This window comes from Xiphophorus couchianus, chromosome 2 (genome assembly GCF_001444195.1).
Source record: "Xiphophorus couchianus chromosome 2, X_couchianus-1.0, whole genome shotgun sequence".
Classification (NCBI taxonomy): Eukaryota; Metazoa; Chordata; class Actinopteri; order Cyprinodontiformes; family Poeciliidae; genus Xiphophorus; species Xiphophorus couchianus.
Genome location: NC_040229.1, coordinates 28,403,985 through 28,421,056, shown reverse-complemented (window position 1 = coordinate 28,421,056; position 17,072 = coordinate 28,403,985). Strand labels below are relative to the sequence as shown.

General features: G+C 40.1%; 1 protein-coding gene across 7 annotated transcripts in view; it reads right to left on the bottom strand.

The window, feature by feature from the left end:
- srpk2 (SRSF protein kinase 2) overlaps positions 1-17,072 on the bottom strand; it is a 69,397-nt gene that overhangs the window by 37,660 nt on the left and 14,665 nt on the right. For 4 of the 7 annotated variants that reach the window (XR_003598633.1, XM_028041657.1, XM_028041650.1 and 1 more), the window contains exon 1: positions 2,543-2,646. The exons of 2 other annotated variants lie outside the window; for them this stretch is intronic. Coding sequence is in view for 4 of the 5 variants with exons in the window: in XM_028041657.1 (XP_027897458.1) it covers positions 2,543-2,631 (89 nt within the window). In the remaining variant the exon portion in view is untranslated. Of the gene's footprint in view, positions 1-2,542; positions 2,647-13,474; positions 14,197-17,072 lie in introns of those variants that run through there. One more of the 7 variants, XM_028041690.1, reaches the window with a different exon arrangement.

The following is a 17,072-nucleotide window of genomic DNA, read 5'->3' as shown; positions in this document are numbered from 1 at the left end:
TGTTCTGAATGTACACATTTCAGTGCAGTGAAGCAATCCGGCTACAAAGCCGTTTTATTGTTATAGTTGCCCACATCTACTGAGGGCATACTAGCCATGCGCAAGTATGTAAAACGCTATTATGAACACCTACACGGCGCCTCTTTTTGTAATGCGGTTAGCCGTGTATTTTTAATTTATATTATATGCCTTTGAAAGATAAAACAAAACATTAAATAACTACTGATATGCAAACCCGAGTTAAACCCGTTTAGCTCAGTTGAAACATGCATATTTGCAGCAGATTTTTCTGCGACAAACAAATCTTTTAAATCTGATTTCTTTTCCTGTTTCTTTTCTGTTTTATTATTTTTGCATAACTGACAGTTATCAATGTAGGTTTCAGAGGCAAAAGGAGCGTGAATGTAAACACATAAGCGACCAACTTTTTTTTCCCCAGGACACGTTCGGTTCTACAGCACTATTTTTATAAAGGGATAGTGCAACAGAAGAGCCTGTCGGACACATGCCGACCAGAACTTATGGGTCAATGCAGTATTGTTCAACAGCTTTAAGGTAAGTAGCTGGTTTTATGTTGCATACTTGAAAATGCAGCAATATTAGGATAACTGCTACACAGAAAAACAAGCTGAAGCACAAATTCGGTAGCCTGTAGCCTTCTAGCAACCCGAGCTAACAATTCAAACTGGACTCAGATGCTAACAAACTCCATGAGTCTTTAAGAGCAGCTGAAACATTCTGTTGTTGAAAAACCCGAATTTAAACTCCTGCTGAAAGCAACAGAGGTAAAAACGTTGCTCTGGTCAACATTCAAGCTAGTTGACCAAGTCTTATCGAGCTTATGCCATTTCCCCCGCCACTGGTAGTAATGCTAATCATATATAGCTAATGTTCTAAATGTTTACTTTATAGTTGTATGTTTTTATTTTGGAGAATGTTTACTTGTTTTTATTGGAGAGAATAAAAATGCGTGTACATGGTATTCACAGTTGAATGACATTTGGCTTCCCCTTATAAACAGTAAGAGGAAACAGTCTATTGAGCATATTTTTGTACACTTCAAGTGGGATTTAAATAATCCCAGAACCTGGTAAAAACCTGGTATTCCCTCTGGAAGTTACTGAGGGAATACTTTTTTCATTATATATGAACGTGACTTGGTCAAAGCACTGTGATGTCACATCCATTTCTATAAGCAGAGTCTATAGCAACTAATGAGCCATGAGCTGCTTAGACAAAGTGATTTGTGATTTAATCTGTAATTAAAGGTTTGCCAGGGACTACAGCAAACAGACGGTACGGTGTTCTGGAGAAACATGTGGTAAAGACAAGGTTTGCCTTAGGGCTTTTTTAAGAGTTCAACAGTAAAATAAAATTGTTGCCCGGTGCAAAGAAAAAAAAAAAAACATGGTGACGTTTCCGTGACAACCTGGGAGACAAAAATGTTTTCACTGGTTAATGTTAGAAATTGTGTTGTGCAAAAAAAAAAAAAAAAAGGAAAAACATTTAAAATGTCAAAGTAATGATGAGGATCTTTTAATTTCTGTTTCCATCTGAATTTTTTTTTTAAACACAAAAATGCTTGTATTTGTTAATTAGAGAATACAATTACTAACTGGATTGACTAAATATCGACATCACTCTTATGGGTCTTTATTGCATCAAGGTCATTTCTGAAGATGAAAAATTATGATCCTGTGAAGCGATTCTCTATTATTACTTTTCATACGCAGGCTCTAAATTATACCTACTAAACTAAACACTGCTCCAGAAAGTGGATGTTAGCAGTGACAGCATACCTACAGTATATATAACTATTCTATTTGCTACTGGGCTAAGGTAATTTTTTATAGTTTTCTGCTGGATAGATTTTATAAATTTAGTTTGAGATGAAATGATAGAAATATGTATCTTATGTTTTGAATTGATACACCTGTATCACCAGAATGTATCATAATTATCAGTGAATATTACACCCTGTCTGCCATGACATTTCTAAACTGCATTGTTTAAACTTAGAGATGCAAATTCAAAATTTTACTGACTCAAATTTTAAAACCCAACAAGAAAACAAATTGTGATGGACTGGCGATCTGTCCAGGGTGTACCACGCCTCTGGACCGTTAACCTCGGAGATAGGCACCAGTACTCAAGGATAAACATGTAAAATGATGGACGGACGGAAAAATAAATACTTCAGCGTACAGTCTGAGTTTTAAAATAACTAGAAACACTAACATCCCTACAGGGTAAAAAAATGACAAGACAGAACAAGCCTGGTTTGCCAAACAGATACGAATGTGACAACACAAAGTTTGTACCACTGGAATGGAGATCTTCCTTGATAGTCTCAAATGGTTACACAATTATTTAGAAAGTTATTCCTTTAATAAGCTTCTATATGGTTGCAGCCTTTAAACTGGATATTCTTTTCAAGGAAATGCATTAATCTATGCAGAGAAACCCTTTTATATAAATACCGAAGCAAGTCCTGACTGGTAAAACTAGAATCCACACGGACTGACGACAGCTCGACGTCTACCTGATTCGGAGGGCCCTGTGACGCAGACGAAGGACACACAGAGCCAGCCCCCATCTCTTCTTGGTGTCCAAGCTTGAGTTTAACGCCATATGACAGGGAAGAGAAGAGGACGGCGGAGCAGAAAACACGGCTGCCCGCTCTCCGGTTCAGTCCACAGCAGTGGACGGACAAGATGGACCCAGCTCTAAATTCCAGCAGCAGTCACATGGAGCTGCGACACCCACATGCTAAACGCACCACCTCAGCAGAGCTACAAACACCAACGCGGATCCAGCTTCATCAACTGAAGATACAAAGATGAAGGTGTGTGCCAAGCATTTCACATTCAGCATCGAAATGCTACCAGAAGTGTTTTAATAGGCATCATCACCTGCAAGAAGGATTTAAAAATAAAAAGAGGTGAAATATTGTCTCTGCCCTGATATTAAGCTGTCAGTATGTCAAGACAGTCATGCCTCAGTGTATTATAAGCCTGGCGGGCCACCAGGCTTTCCTTGTGCCCCTACCAGGCTTAGCATTGTTGATTTATGTTAGTTTGGGGTTTTTTCACGATTGCCTTTTTTTAAAAAGACTTTATAGTTGTTGTTTAGGTATTAATCTTCCAGTCTTCCGAATGGAATGACCACTTTACTTATTATTATTGAGTTTCTTTTACAAATCCGCAACTGCACTTGGGTATTTTTAAACACAAGTACACTCGCAAGAACACAAATAAGTCGCTTCATAATGTCAAAAGCAGGATGTTTATTCTCAGTTTGCACGCACTCACTAAAGTTAAATCTAGGAACCACAAGCTGCTTCAAGTAAACAAACCTCTGAGCCACAACAATACAGAAAAACAGCATAACAGGATCTAAAACTACACTGTTCTGTGACAAATAAGCTGACCATACTGTCAGTCCAAATATCAGCTGTGATGCAGCTGCTACAATCCATCAGTCACATTTCTTTATCGAAATAAAAGCGTTTTTCTGGAAAAATGTCGAGCTGCACAGACAGTGGCGCAGAATTACATCAGTATTTCGAAATTAGTTATTCTCAGATCAGACTTGCAAATGAATATGCATGTAGTTAGTAAGAAATCATGTGTAAATGTCAGAAGAGCTTGTTGCTCCAAAACCAAGAATAAAGCTGGAGTGCTTTGTGTACAACTATGAAGTTCTCAACACCTGCAGTTCAGTAGCAAAAATGCCCTGGAATAGCATTTTAGAAATAATCATAAGCTTATTTCTGGCAACAACGTGAAACTGTAAAATCTAGCATTTTTGAGGAACACCCTGTCCACCATCCAGAAGAACCAGGTTTTGGTTTTATGTACAGGGAAAGGTCGTGTTGGGATTCTCTTAAAGATAATTTAAGTGAGTTTGCAAAAACCAGAGATCGGAAACCGCTGTTAAACACTAAGAACAGACTTCTTGTAGAAGATGAAAGCTGAACTATTAGCAAAAGACACCGAGTTAAATATCACAAATGCCACATATGGAGGCCATGTCACGGCTGTCAAACACGAGGAATTGGTGTGAGAGAGCATGTTGAGCTGGCACAATCAAAGCTAAGGAAACCCCACCCACTCTGAGCTAATGTGGGAGAAAATACATCACACACACAATTTGGAGCATACTGCAGGAAGTCTAACAGGGTTTTCAGATACAACAGATGAATGCGACGCCCAGTTGGGCAGCAAACGGGGGGATACCTGGTCCTACTGGGCTTAGTGTTGAAAATAACAGCTGTGAGGACACACATGCTTCTGTATTGTTTGTTAGTCTGAGTGTAGAGGTGTCTTAGAATAGGTTATCTTTTTACACACAGGCATATGCATAGCCACACAAGCAAACAAATGGCTCCCCACAAACATAAACAGGCCATTATCATTCCACCGCCTCGCTGCTGCAGCATCGGTTCTGGCCGGTCCGCCGCTGACCTCGCGTTACCCACCACCACACTGCGCAGGTCTGCAGAGGGCCATCTATCTTCTCCCTCCATCTTCCCTCGCTCTCTTCGTCTTTGCCTTGTTTTCCCGTTCCCTCTTCCGACTTTTATCTCCCTCTATTGTTTCTCCAGAGGTTTCTCCTTTCCTTTTCTCCACGCTCTATGTGGGTCTTACATATTTCCTCTTCCCACTTTATCGCCCATCTCTTAATAATTCCTCAGTGGGACCAAACCTCTTACAGGCCGATCGCTGTGCCATGTTCCCCTTTTTCCCATCCCAAAACGATCTCCTCCACCCCTGCTTGCTCACTCTCTCTCTCTCAATTTCCTGTTTCAGCCAAGTATATCTTACAGTGGAAAGTCCATTCCAGGAACACTAGCAGATAGCTGTGAACTAATGAGAAAGGCCCTTGCTGCAAGCTAAATACCTAACCCACATCAGAGGAGTTGAAATAGAAGAATAGGGATTCAAAGATGTTAGGTATTTTCTCCTTCAGAATATGTATTTTAAGCTGGAGGTACACAGCTTTCATGTTTACATACACTCATTTGAATTATTATTTTTTTTCTTTTCTAATAATGTCCTTTTTTTGGATGTGTATTGGTTATAGACCGCTGAATTGTTAAAACAAGGATTGGTGGCACATTTTAGGGGTTGTTGTGGATTTTCCCCGTCACACATACAAGATTAAATAGTGGAAGATATGGTGAGGATGAGAAAATGGAGGAAATTTCAAATTGTTTCATTGTGGAAGCAGTGGCGGTGGATCTGGTGGAGGAGGAAGAAGAAGAGCAGCTCACTTCCAAAAAACTCCAACTATCCCGTTCAGATTAAAGGAAAGTGGTTACGACATCCAAGGAAAACCCCAAACATAACCAAGACCATTATAAACTGGAACACAACAAAACACCAGTGAATAGTTTAACAGGTTGTTATAAAACAAAGTTTTATGCCAACATGGATGGAAAGGGTGTCGGGTGATTGAAACTTGGACTCTATTCGGTGAAACCGAGTCCAAACAAACTTGGTTTCTGAAGCTAACAATAAACTTTTGGGATGGTCTCCATTTAAAGCCTGCTGAAAATGAATGCATCCACGTCTGATGAGTGCATCAAGACCTTATGACTGCATCTGTATGGTGCTAAAAACATACAGTGGATAAATCAGTTCAATCATATAAAGGATGCAGGAAAACACCCAAATTAAAGTTTGTTATTGTAACATTATTATAATACTACATGTTTACACTTGAACCATGCCACATAAACTATTAGCTTTACCAATGTCAATAATGAAAAATAAACCAAAACAAAATATATCAACAGAAATAGAAAAGCTGAGACGAGGAGAGAGTGAGTGGTTTAATATTCCTGAAATACATAAAATGCTGCTAACCTATTGAGTCTACAGATTGGACTCCAAATGTAAAGCAGAAAAGTTTTTTTCATCCCGTTTCTTTATATAAAACACATTTTGCTTTATATAATCCCTCTGCCAGTACCTTGAAAAGGCAGCATAAACAGGAAACAGTAACTAATAACTCTTCTTAATAGGATCGTGCTGATGTCCTTTAATACATTTTTCACACCCAATGATTGAAGTGTGACCTTTGACCTCATTGTCACCAACACCCCAACGAGGGAGGGCGGCACACTGCAGATCAGGTGCCCAAATACCAATCACTTGAACGCACCTCAGAGGTATCGCCATGGCAACAGCTGCGTTGCTTACATGGTGTCTAGTTGCCACCAACTGTGTGATTCCCATCACATCCAGGACTAAGGCCTCCATATGTGGGTTGTGCTTAACCCCTGCGCCACCACAGCATCCCCAACTATTTATAACTTCTTAGAATGGCATGCATGTCTCAAAAAATTATACTGTTTCTGAAAAACATTCACATTTGAAATGGCTTCTTCAAGACGCCACCTAATTTTTTAATTTACTGATATTTATTGACGCAACAGTTGAGAAAAATAGTAAAAACTAACATTCACAATAATGCTGTCAGTTTTTGTTTTTTTATTTAACACCAGTAACTGATCAATCAAAATGTGTTAACTATTTATTCATGTATTTTCAATGGTGTTTTATTGGTGGGTAAAACAAAATTAATTCAGAATAAGACATTTTCATTTTTTTACTTTCAATTCACAAATATTCACTTTGTGTTGCACTATTGCACAGATTCCTATAAAAAAAAAAGGACTAAAACAAACAACAGGACTATTAACATATTTTCAAGGTACTGTACACCGGTATTCTGAAACCATATGAAATATATAGACTACATCCCATCATATTTCCAAATATAAGCACTAGAGAGTACAAACACGCTGCTTAAGAGCACAATGTCACCAGATCAACAGCATTAAGAGCTCCTTCTCAATCCATCAATAACACCACGAGAGCTGCACCCTCGCTTTGCAGCAAAACCTGCAAACTTTTGACCTTCGGATGTTTAGCATGACTCTCTTAATTCTTAGTCTAAGACTCTTCAAAGGACATAAACCCTCCATCAAGGAGCAGGAGGTTATAATCTAAAATGACATGCATGTCAAAAGAAGCCGCTTACGCCGAGCACTTCAAAAATCCATTCACAAACACACACATCCTCACACACACACACACACATCTTGTCCTCCGTCCGTCTTCGAGTGCCGGGTTACACAACAAGGATCGTCTTCCTGATGCGATCGCTTGAAAGGCATTTGTCTCTGCGCCACATCTTGCCCTTTTCGGGCCCAACTTGCCCATCCATTTGGTTTAACACACACACACAGACAGTCTCACACACATCATTGTATTGTGGACAAACATGCCTCAGCACAAACGAAGCTCTGCTGAACTGGGCACGGATGTGTTTGTGTCTGCTTGTGCGCACGCCGGCCAGGTTTCAGATGGTGTTACACAGACAGCGCTTAGAACCATTTCATTTTCAGAGCAGAAGGCCACAGAAAACAGGAACAAAAGACAAAATTATTTTGGATTAAATGTTAAAATATAGCAGATTATTTGTCATAATTATATTCCACCATACCTAGAAGGAGGGGAAAATATACTTTTTTTTCTACATAACATTCCAGCAGCAAGTGTTTTTCTATCACACAATACCTTGCAGAAAATATGCCTACCTAGGCCTGTCACGATAACTTTTGCTGAGCAATTAATTGTCTCAAAAATTATTGCGATAAACGATAATATTGTTTGAAGACCTTTTCACACTGATTTAATGGAAATGACATAATAATGCATGCGATTTCCTGCCAAAGATAGATACACTTTATTTTCAAAAGAACACTAAACACTGGAACTGATAACCAAAATAAACAAAACAACCAAAAACAAAATGGATTCTCAGTCTCCATTAACAAAAAACGCACTTGAATAAAAACTAAACAACATAAAGCCAAAGTGGAAATAAATACTGCATTCAACCAAAAGAGTGCAGATTATGAAGTCTGTATATACTATGTTGCCCTTCAGTAATAATTAGATTTAAATAGAGAAGATGGGCACATCGACTTCCTGATGCAATAGTTCACACTACATGATTTTTTGCCCTGATTTTCCCCTTATGACAATCTTACAACGTTGGCCGTTCTAAGATTGGGGAGCGCCAGAGTTGGGCCTTTTTTCATTCAGTGTCATCAACAGAAAGAGAAAAGGGCCGGAAGAAACGATAAGGCCAATAATTAAAATGAGGTCGATAATTTTAATTTATTGTGCGATTAATTGATTTATTGTTTATCGGGACAGGCCTATGCCTACCTATTAAAAGCGCCCACATTTGTCACATTACAACCCAAAACCTCAAAGTTTTTTTTAAAGTTTATTTTGTGAGACCGTTACGACTGGGGTCATTAAATGGAGGACGACGGGGGGACGTCCGATTGGTGGCTTCCCGGATGTGACGAGTATAAAAGCTGCTGACTTGGACTTCCTGAAGGACCCCTCCTCTGCTCATCTCAACCGGCCACACTGTTTGTTTTGTTTGTTAAACATCTTGGTTTGGAGTTTGTAGGAGTGAGCTGCCATTTATGTTGCCTTAGTTCTTTCCTGTTTTTTTCAGTTAGGGAGGTAAGTTTTTGTCATTTGGTTTATTTATTTTCAGTTAGGTAAGTTGATTATTATTCAGACAGTTTCTTTTGTTTGTTGTTTTGGCACTAGCTCATTCTGAAGTTATATGCTCCATTTTGTCATATCTAAATCAAAGACATATACATATATATATATATGTATATATATATATATATATATATATATACATATTAATAAATATCACTGTAAAATGTTTAACTTTGTGTGCGTTGGCTGCTTGGGATGGGACGAGGAGTGACCTTTCATGTTATGATCTGACCCTAGACGGGTCGTAACAGAGACAAACACAAGTAGCTCAAAAAATTACAAAGAGGAAAGAGAATATGTACGGGGGCTGCAAATAACAATTATTTTTCTTTAATCGATTATTTGATTGATTATTCCGAAGATTAATCAAATTTTTAAAAATTGGCACATTCTGGAGATTTTTCATTTTACCACTTGAGCCTTTTTTATGCAAAAGTGAAAAGCTCAACCCTTTCTGCTCGACTTACCAGCAGTACAGTGTAGGGCTAATCTGTTGATTATTTTTCGGATTAACCAAATCTGGATAGCAAAATGTGCTTAATAAGAGTTGGTTTTTTGTACATAATTTCAACTGGGTGAAGTTCAAACTATGTAACTTGACTAGTTCTGAGTAGAACATATTTACAAATTAAGTCCCCCCCCCCATCTTAAAAACAAATCATATATATTTTTGCACTGTTTTGACTTCGTTAATGCTCTGAATATGTTGTTCTTTCAGCAAAAGGCTTTTTTTCAGTGTATATTCTCCCATTAATTATGAATTAATTGCTAAATTAATTGACAATCATTTCAATAATCCATCATCAGATTGAACAGATTTATCAAAATTAATCTGATCAATCATTTCTGCCCTAATATGCACTGACCTCTGTACACAATTTGCTGATCTGGATTTTATTTAAGGGTAGCAGAGTACATGTTGCACGATACAAATGCACACCACACTTCGTAGATTTTCCCAAGTCATTTTGAAGTGAAAAAAAACTAAATATAAACTGATTTTTTAAGGCCTCTTGTCTTACTGGATTTTATTTAGAGTTACCCAAAGCAATTGTTTCCACTGTAGTTTATCTATTAATTAGCTCTATTAGCAAAATACAAATTCCTGCACTGAGGATTCTGGTCTGTCACATAAAGTCCTTGCAAAACGGATTCAAGTTTGTGTGCATAACGTGACAAAATGTGAGCAAGTACAATAAGAACACATACTTTTTCAAATCACGGAAGCAGAAGAAAAAAGATGATTTTCTTATAAAGTGTCACATTTAAATTGCCTAAATGATTACAGTTCATTTCCGTTTTAGTTTACCGGAAGGCGATTCGAAACTTCATAAATTATTTCTTTGTAAAACGTCTTTTGCCAAACATAAACATTCTGGGAGTTTTCTCGTCAAACCAAAACTTTATAACCGAGGTGAAAATAATTACACATTTAAACGCAAATTCTGAGATGTACCTAAACACAAATTTCTCTAAGAGACTGTCTGAATGCGAACTAACTACAGGGGTCATTTGAGGTGCAGTTGGAGTTAAAAAAAAGGGGGCAGTGGTGCATACAAGTGTCTCCTTTAGTTGTTAACTGCCACACGACGGTATTCTTAATTACAGATCGCGCTAAGCCACACAATAGGTGAAGGATTAAGCAAGCTGAGTGATGAAATCCATAAATATGACCACAAAGAAACTGACACACAGCCGACATGCAAGTGCCGAGGATTAGAGATCCTATTTTCTTTGTCCTAATCTACACACAGTCTTTTTACGGGACGCATGTGCCCTCTGCTTCATAGTACCACTCTCCTCTGCACCCAACTGTCTGTGTAATCATATTTGGTATTGTTAGTGCCCATTTACTTTTGGCGTATCTGTGCACCCACTGCAGCATGTGCTGAAGCGTGCCAATCTGGGGGTCTTTGGCACAGGGCCGTGTGGATGGCAGCAGCACTTTCAGGTCGTAAAAACGCGCCGCAGCATATCAGCGTCAGCAGCTACCCGAGTCATCCGGTCTGCCGGGTCCTCGCCCTCCGGTACCCGTCCAATCAAGCTCCTTCCGCACGCCAATTTAGGAACGTGGAGGTTTGCCTGATTAAATCTGAATGAACATGGGTTTCTGTTGAATTAAGTCAGGAGACTCTGCACACATCACATATTTCAGGCTCGATTTTTTAGGTCCACTGACCCAAGAAGATGAGCAAACAGAAAGCTTCCGCAGCAATGTTGATGGGGTGTCTTTTTTTTTTTTTAATAATGATTTGCTTGTAAAATGAAAGAAAACCTTTCTTTTTCAGGGTTTCTGCAGGTTTCACAAACTCAAACTTAAGGCTTTTAAGACCTGCATCAGGACAGAACGTCGTCCGGCCAACTGGGGTAAATTTACACTTACTCAGGAGAGACGCAAAAAAGCTAGCTAGTTGGCTAGTACCGCCTCTACAACATAAACTGAAGGTCATTGATTAACTAAAGTCAAAGTACAATTTTTAAAATGAATTCAAGACATTTTAAGGCCTTAATTTTAGATACATGAATTTGAGACTTCTTAAGAATGTGTGGACAACCTGACTTTGATCACTTGAGGCTGCATGAGTGGATCCAAATTATTCAAGAGGACAATGATCTTTATTTAGCAATCAGACTCGGATGAGTAACTTCTTCTCTACCGTGTCCAGTCTATGGCTCGACATACTGAGGCTAACATTCGCTGAGTCAGCAAAGGTTTCTCTGGCAACGTCATTAATCAATTGATTGGCATCAGTCATCTTTAAAGCACGTGACGCGTCAAAAACGCTGAAAACATACCACTGTCCACCTGCCCCATGTTTCACTGTGAACTTTCCATCAGCTGGCTAAAACAAGGCGACTATACTTTTCTCTCACAAGAAAAACTAATCGACCTCTTTGGAAACATTCTCAAAAGCACAGACTTCATGGTGTGGACCCAACGCTACAATTGTTCAAGCTACTAGCCTGATACAAACCAGTCCTTTGCTCTACACTTCACTTTGTATCGAGTCTGGATCCTCGGCCCGGATGAAATTCTACTGGAGAAATCCCACACAATGGGAGAAATCCCACATAGAGCAGTGAAGAGAGATTAGAATAGAGTGGCATTGCGTAGGAAGGCAATGGCCAGGCTAGCAAACTACAAGCCGCAGTTCATGATAAGTAGTGGATTGCAAGATGGCTACCTGAGCAGGTCGCTTGACTAACCAACTACCTACAAGTAACAATAATAATCGATACCTTAACAGATATGGAGCGTTTTCAAAAGCAGGGTATTAAATCTGATAAACTCTGATTACTACCAACAGTCAGACAAATTGACAAAATCTGTTCAAAGGACAGCATTATGTTTTCTAGGCACGTTGTCATTTTATAGAATAAAGTAGCTTTGTTACCTACTGTTATAAAAATGCTACGTATGTCAAATAGGACTTAAAAGGAATTTTAAGCTTTATTTGCTGCTTTTTTCTTTCTGATTTGAACATTTTAATATTGTGATCATGAAACTATAATCATTAATATTTGCAAACAAGAGAAGCTGACAGTATGCATGGGATTGTGACCTCTGCAGTTTGCACTGTTTTTGCAATCGTTTCCATGAGAGCATCAATAAATGTCATTAGCATAATTGCCCAAGTCATATTTTAACGTTTTTAGTTAGAAAACAAGAAAAGACAGGGATAAAATATGGAAACAAATAAAAACACATGGAAAAATATTGATTTTAGACTATAGCCAGTGTTCTGACGTGCTGAGGACATAGACAATTAGGCAGGGTGATGTAGCAGTGTAAGGAGATCAATATTATGCAGTTATCTCAATTTGGCCAAAAAATTACTTAGGCAATTGCGCTATGAGGCCAACAATATGTAATTCTCATATAGAAATGATTGTAAGCAGCATGCGTGCACTACTTGGTCAAACTTGAGTATTGAGGTATCCAGCTGGATAAAGACTCTGATTCTATGCAGCGAAAGAACTCATAGAAAGCGCTCTAAAACCACTACCATAGACACCGCCATAAATACCAAGAAATGAAATTTTAAGGCCATATTGCCCGTCCCTTAAAGTTAAAACTTTGCTTTCGGCCGCGTATTAAAATCAAAGTAAAAACAAATGGTATAATTCACATTATTCGAACTAGTGTTACTGTTTTAGTAGCAGTGGAAATAATTGCTGATTTGAAGCAGTTTGAATCTGTGAGTAAATACTGGTAAAATGGTGATATTTTATTTATTTATTTAACTCAAGGTCTTCTTTCACACCGTTAGAATCTCATTCTGGCTTATGCACGGTCATGATGCTGGATGAGGAGACAGACAGCAGGCCTTGTGAGAGAGCATGCTACATCAAGGTTGGCTCTTTTATCATAGGAACATACCTCATCTGATTGGCCGAAGCATTTTAAAGCTGATATATGCTGATCAGAAACAGCATGCATTCTGGTGCGTCATGTAGTGAGCTGTTGTCTTGCATTGGTGCTGCTGGCTGAGCTGATGTTGACGTGTGTTGACACTCTGTGCTGTGTAAGCTCTGTGCACCACCATCATAGACACTATATATATATATATATATATGTATATATATATTTGTCTGTGCATTGTTTGTTACGGTCAGAGCCTCGGAGATGTGTAAATGGGATTTTACTGTTAAATGATGTCGATCAGGCTGTATTATTATGTGTCAGTGTTGTTTCTCGAACAATGGAAGAAACCAGCACAGACAGAAAGAGAAAGGAAGAGTGAAAACATGCAGGCGGTGGGAGATTTGAGAACACCAAAAATAATAATGATAATTTTAATTAGAAAAAACCTATTAGGCATGCACGGGGGGGATGAGTGATACGATAAGCATCAGCAGAGAGGTGTTACCTTTCAGGGGACGAGGATTTCTCCGAGTTCACGGACATGAGCGGTGCCTGTTAGCCGCTCTCCGGCCGGAGCGACCGCAGGAGACGGCGAAATGAAGAACACAAAGCCGCGCTCCCTTCCCTGTCCTTTCTCTTTCCTTTTCCTGCTGTTCTCCTCTCTGCCTCTGCTGTGTGTGTCTGAGTGCAGGAGAGGAGAGGGTTACTGCCTCCCCTCCTTCTCCTCCTCTTCGTCGTCGTCCTCTATATCCTCTTGCTTTAAGAAGAAGAAGGAAGAGATGGAGGACGGAGCCCGGTTTTGTCTGGGTCGGTCTGCGTCCTCTTGTGTGTGTTTAGAGCTGAAAGCAGCAGCAATGTCAGTCAGTCAGTCAGTCAGTCAGTCAGGCGCCCCTCCTCATGCTCCAGCCTCCTTCCTCCCTCCCTTTCCTTCCTCCCTTCACCTTGCCTCTCCTCTCCCCCTCACTTTCTCCTGCTTTCACTGATGCTGCCCGTCCTCTCCGCCGCCTTGGCCTCGTCTCTCTCCCCCGCGGCGGCGCTGGTCGGACCGGATGATGACACCGCTTCCCGGCTCTCGGTCCGCAGCATGTCTCTGTCTTGAGGTCTTCCTGTCAGGCTCGGCTCTGTCAGGCCCAGTGCATGCAGCTCTGCACAACAACAGAGCCCAGAGCGAGGCGGAGCGTCCCACTCTCTGCTCGGGCGGAGGGGTGTCGGCTTGTGACACAGACAGGAAAACTCGTGTTTTTCTCCTTGAGGCTTCAAACTCCTCCCCTGTTTCCATTTTGCTTAGTCTCTCTCTCTCCCTCTCTCTCTCTCTTCCAATTGCCTTATTACGACATCCTGTATCTCAGGGCAACGCTGCACAAATCTGCTTCACTGCCCCCCCATCATGCTTCTCTTGTTCTGGCATCCTCTCTCCCCACTTCCACCTCTGCCTGCTTTGCATTTGTGCACATGCATGCATGCATGCATGCGTGTGTGTGTCTCCTGTCTGCCTCTGTATTCTCGCCATCTCTTGGGGCAGATGGGGCAGCTTCTACATGACTGAACCGCTCGCAGAGAGGCAGCCAGAGGGTGTGCGGCGAAGAGGGGGGGTCCTCCGTCTCTCAGTCTGACCTCGATATTGTTGTGTAGAGGTATGCGTACGGTTGCGTGTGAATGTGCAACTGAAATATGCAAAACGGGGGGCTGGACGGGATGATGCAGAATTCAGGAGCGCCACACCAAACGGGATATGTTTTGGTTACAGCGAGTCTTTTAAAGAGCTTTTCAACGCCACCTTGAATAAAATGTAACAAACTATTAATATACGGGGTGGTTTGGGTAACTTGCTGTATTACAATGAAGCATAGTAAAAATTGAGAACCCGGCTTTGTGCCCTTTACAAAGGTTAAAAAAGAATTAAAAAGCTAGCTAGCCAGCTAGCTAGCTAGGGAGCAACGGTACATTAGCAGCTAGCTGCCGGCAGCCTCAATCACAGAATACAATGAAGGTGTTGGCATGTATGGAGGACCAAAACTGACATAAGAAATAAAAGTGAAAATATATATTTAGTTTTTCCTTGTCCTTTCACATGAGTTTCCTTAAAGAAATGTATATATTTTCTTTTTCTTTTCTCCTAAACATGCGTTTTTGTCAAGAAAAGTAGATATTTTGTTTTGTCTTTTCCTTACACAAGCCTCTCCTTTTCCTGCTTCTCCATGTGCATCTTTATGTTAATGAGGAGAGCTGCCCTCTATGCCCACCTCCTATTGGCCAATAGAGCTTTGGAACCAACGTCACTGCGTACGACGTTGTGGGGCGTTTACGTGTCGCAGTTGCTCCGTGCCATCTTTACAGGCCACAGACCAAAACAAACTTTATCCCGGTGATTTTACTGTGTTACCGACCGCAGTGAAGTTAGTTTCGAGTTGGATGTTGGCTATTCCAATATCCGCAGAGCGAGCGGCATTTAGCTCAAGGTTGATCCGATTTACGAACGCTAATTTTGCCCAGCCGTTCTCAAGCTCCCTCCTCTAGCGCTGGGAGGTTCACTTGGAGACTGTCAACAAATTTCCAAACCAAACACTCCTGTCAAACAAATGTTAATAAATGCCTTGCCTTGTGACCAACTGATACAAAAAAGTGGTAGGGCTATTTATGATTGCTGTGTCATGCAGCCACGGCCATACAAATACCTAAAGAAGATGTGATACATCATTCTTATTGTCACTTTTATTGTTATCATAATATTACTACAAATTACTGCAATACAACTTTAGGTCCGTATCACCCAGCCCTAAAGTGAGGGCAGTAAAAAAAAGGTCCTGGTAGAAGGAGAAGGCCTAGTTTTGGACAGAAGTTAAAAGGTTTCATTATTACAACCATAACAATATGAACAGCGTTGCATTTTTTAGCTTTTACCATCAAAACAAAATCCAGTTACTATGCGCTCAAAAATCTTGAAAAATCCATACTTTTCTCAAATTCCCATAGTTGTCAGGTCTTTTCTGACAACTATGTCAGAAAAGACATACTTTAAAATGGACTAAAATGGATGGATGGATTCACAGACAATATATGAAAATATAAATGTTTCCACACTTTTCCATAGCACACAGAGGTCCTCCCCCCCTCATAAACTTATTTTTTCCCCCCTGAATAGCATCTAAAAGTCACCATTGCAGAAGTCAGTGAGATCTGGGCGACACGCGAAGGAAGGAAAACAGCAATGCAATGATCCCCTTTCACTTCCACTCCCATACTGTCCCTATTTCCCACATAAAAGGACTACATTAGGCACACATGTCTCTGAGCCAAACTATTGTCCTCATTCTCTGTGGATGTGGGCCAATGGGAGAGGGAGGGCCGGGCGGGATGCGGGGGGTTACAGTCTTGGTCCCTGCGCAGCCATCCAGGCAGCAGGAAAAATATTGAGTCCATTTGAGATGATGCATTCAGCTTTTTAAATCATCAATTTCATGTATGGCTTTGTTTCTTGGTTGGTGAACTGTAAACATTTTCCTGTAAAAGGGGTTTTTAGATTCTTCTTAAGTAAATTTTACTGGTACTGCATTAAATATGAATCCAAAGAAATAATAATTTAAAAAACAAACAAACCATAAAGGTCATTTTGTAAATTCATAAGTTTTGGACAACAAATTGAATAAAGGAGAGTCCTCCAACATAGATTTCCTATTTAAAGGATGAGCCCGAAAATTCTTACAGCTTTCTCTTCTAAATCCGCACTAATCTTAATGAATTCGGTCTTGAAGTCGTCACTCCACTGAGGAACAATCAAAGTCAAACTTCAGCTTCTAAAATATATTTTCATGAAAAAAAAAAATAATAATAATAAGATCATGCTGAATATCGATTAACAAAGTTCCAATGTCGATTCTTGCTTTCTGTCTCCAAAAGGAGATGGAGTAAAAGAAGGATGAGGAAGAGGGGGAGGGAGGAAGAGAGATGATGACTCTCATGAGCAGATATATTTTGGGAGGTGGCATTGAGGCTGCCGGGAGCTATCTTTAAGCGGCCTAGTTCTCCTTACCGCCCGGTGGATGCTGGGGAGGGAGAGAGAAAGAGAGAGAGAGAGCGACAGAGGCAAAATAGGGGTCTGTGCA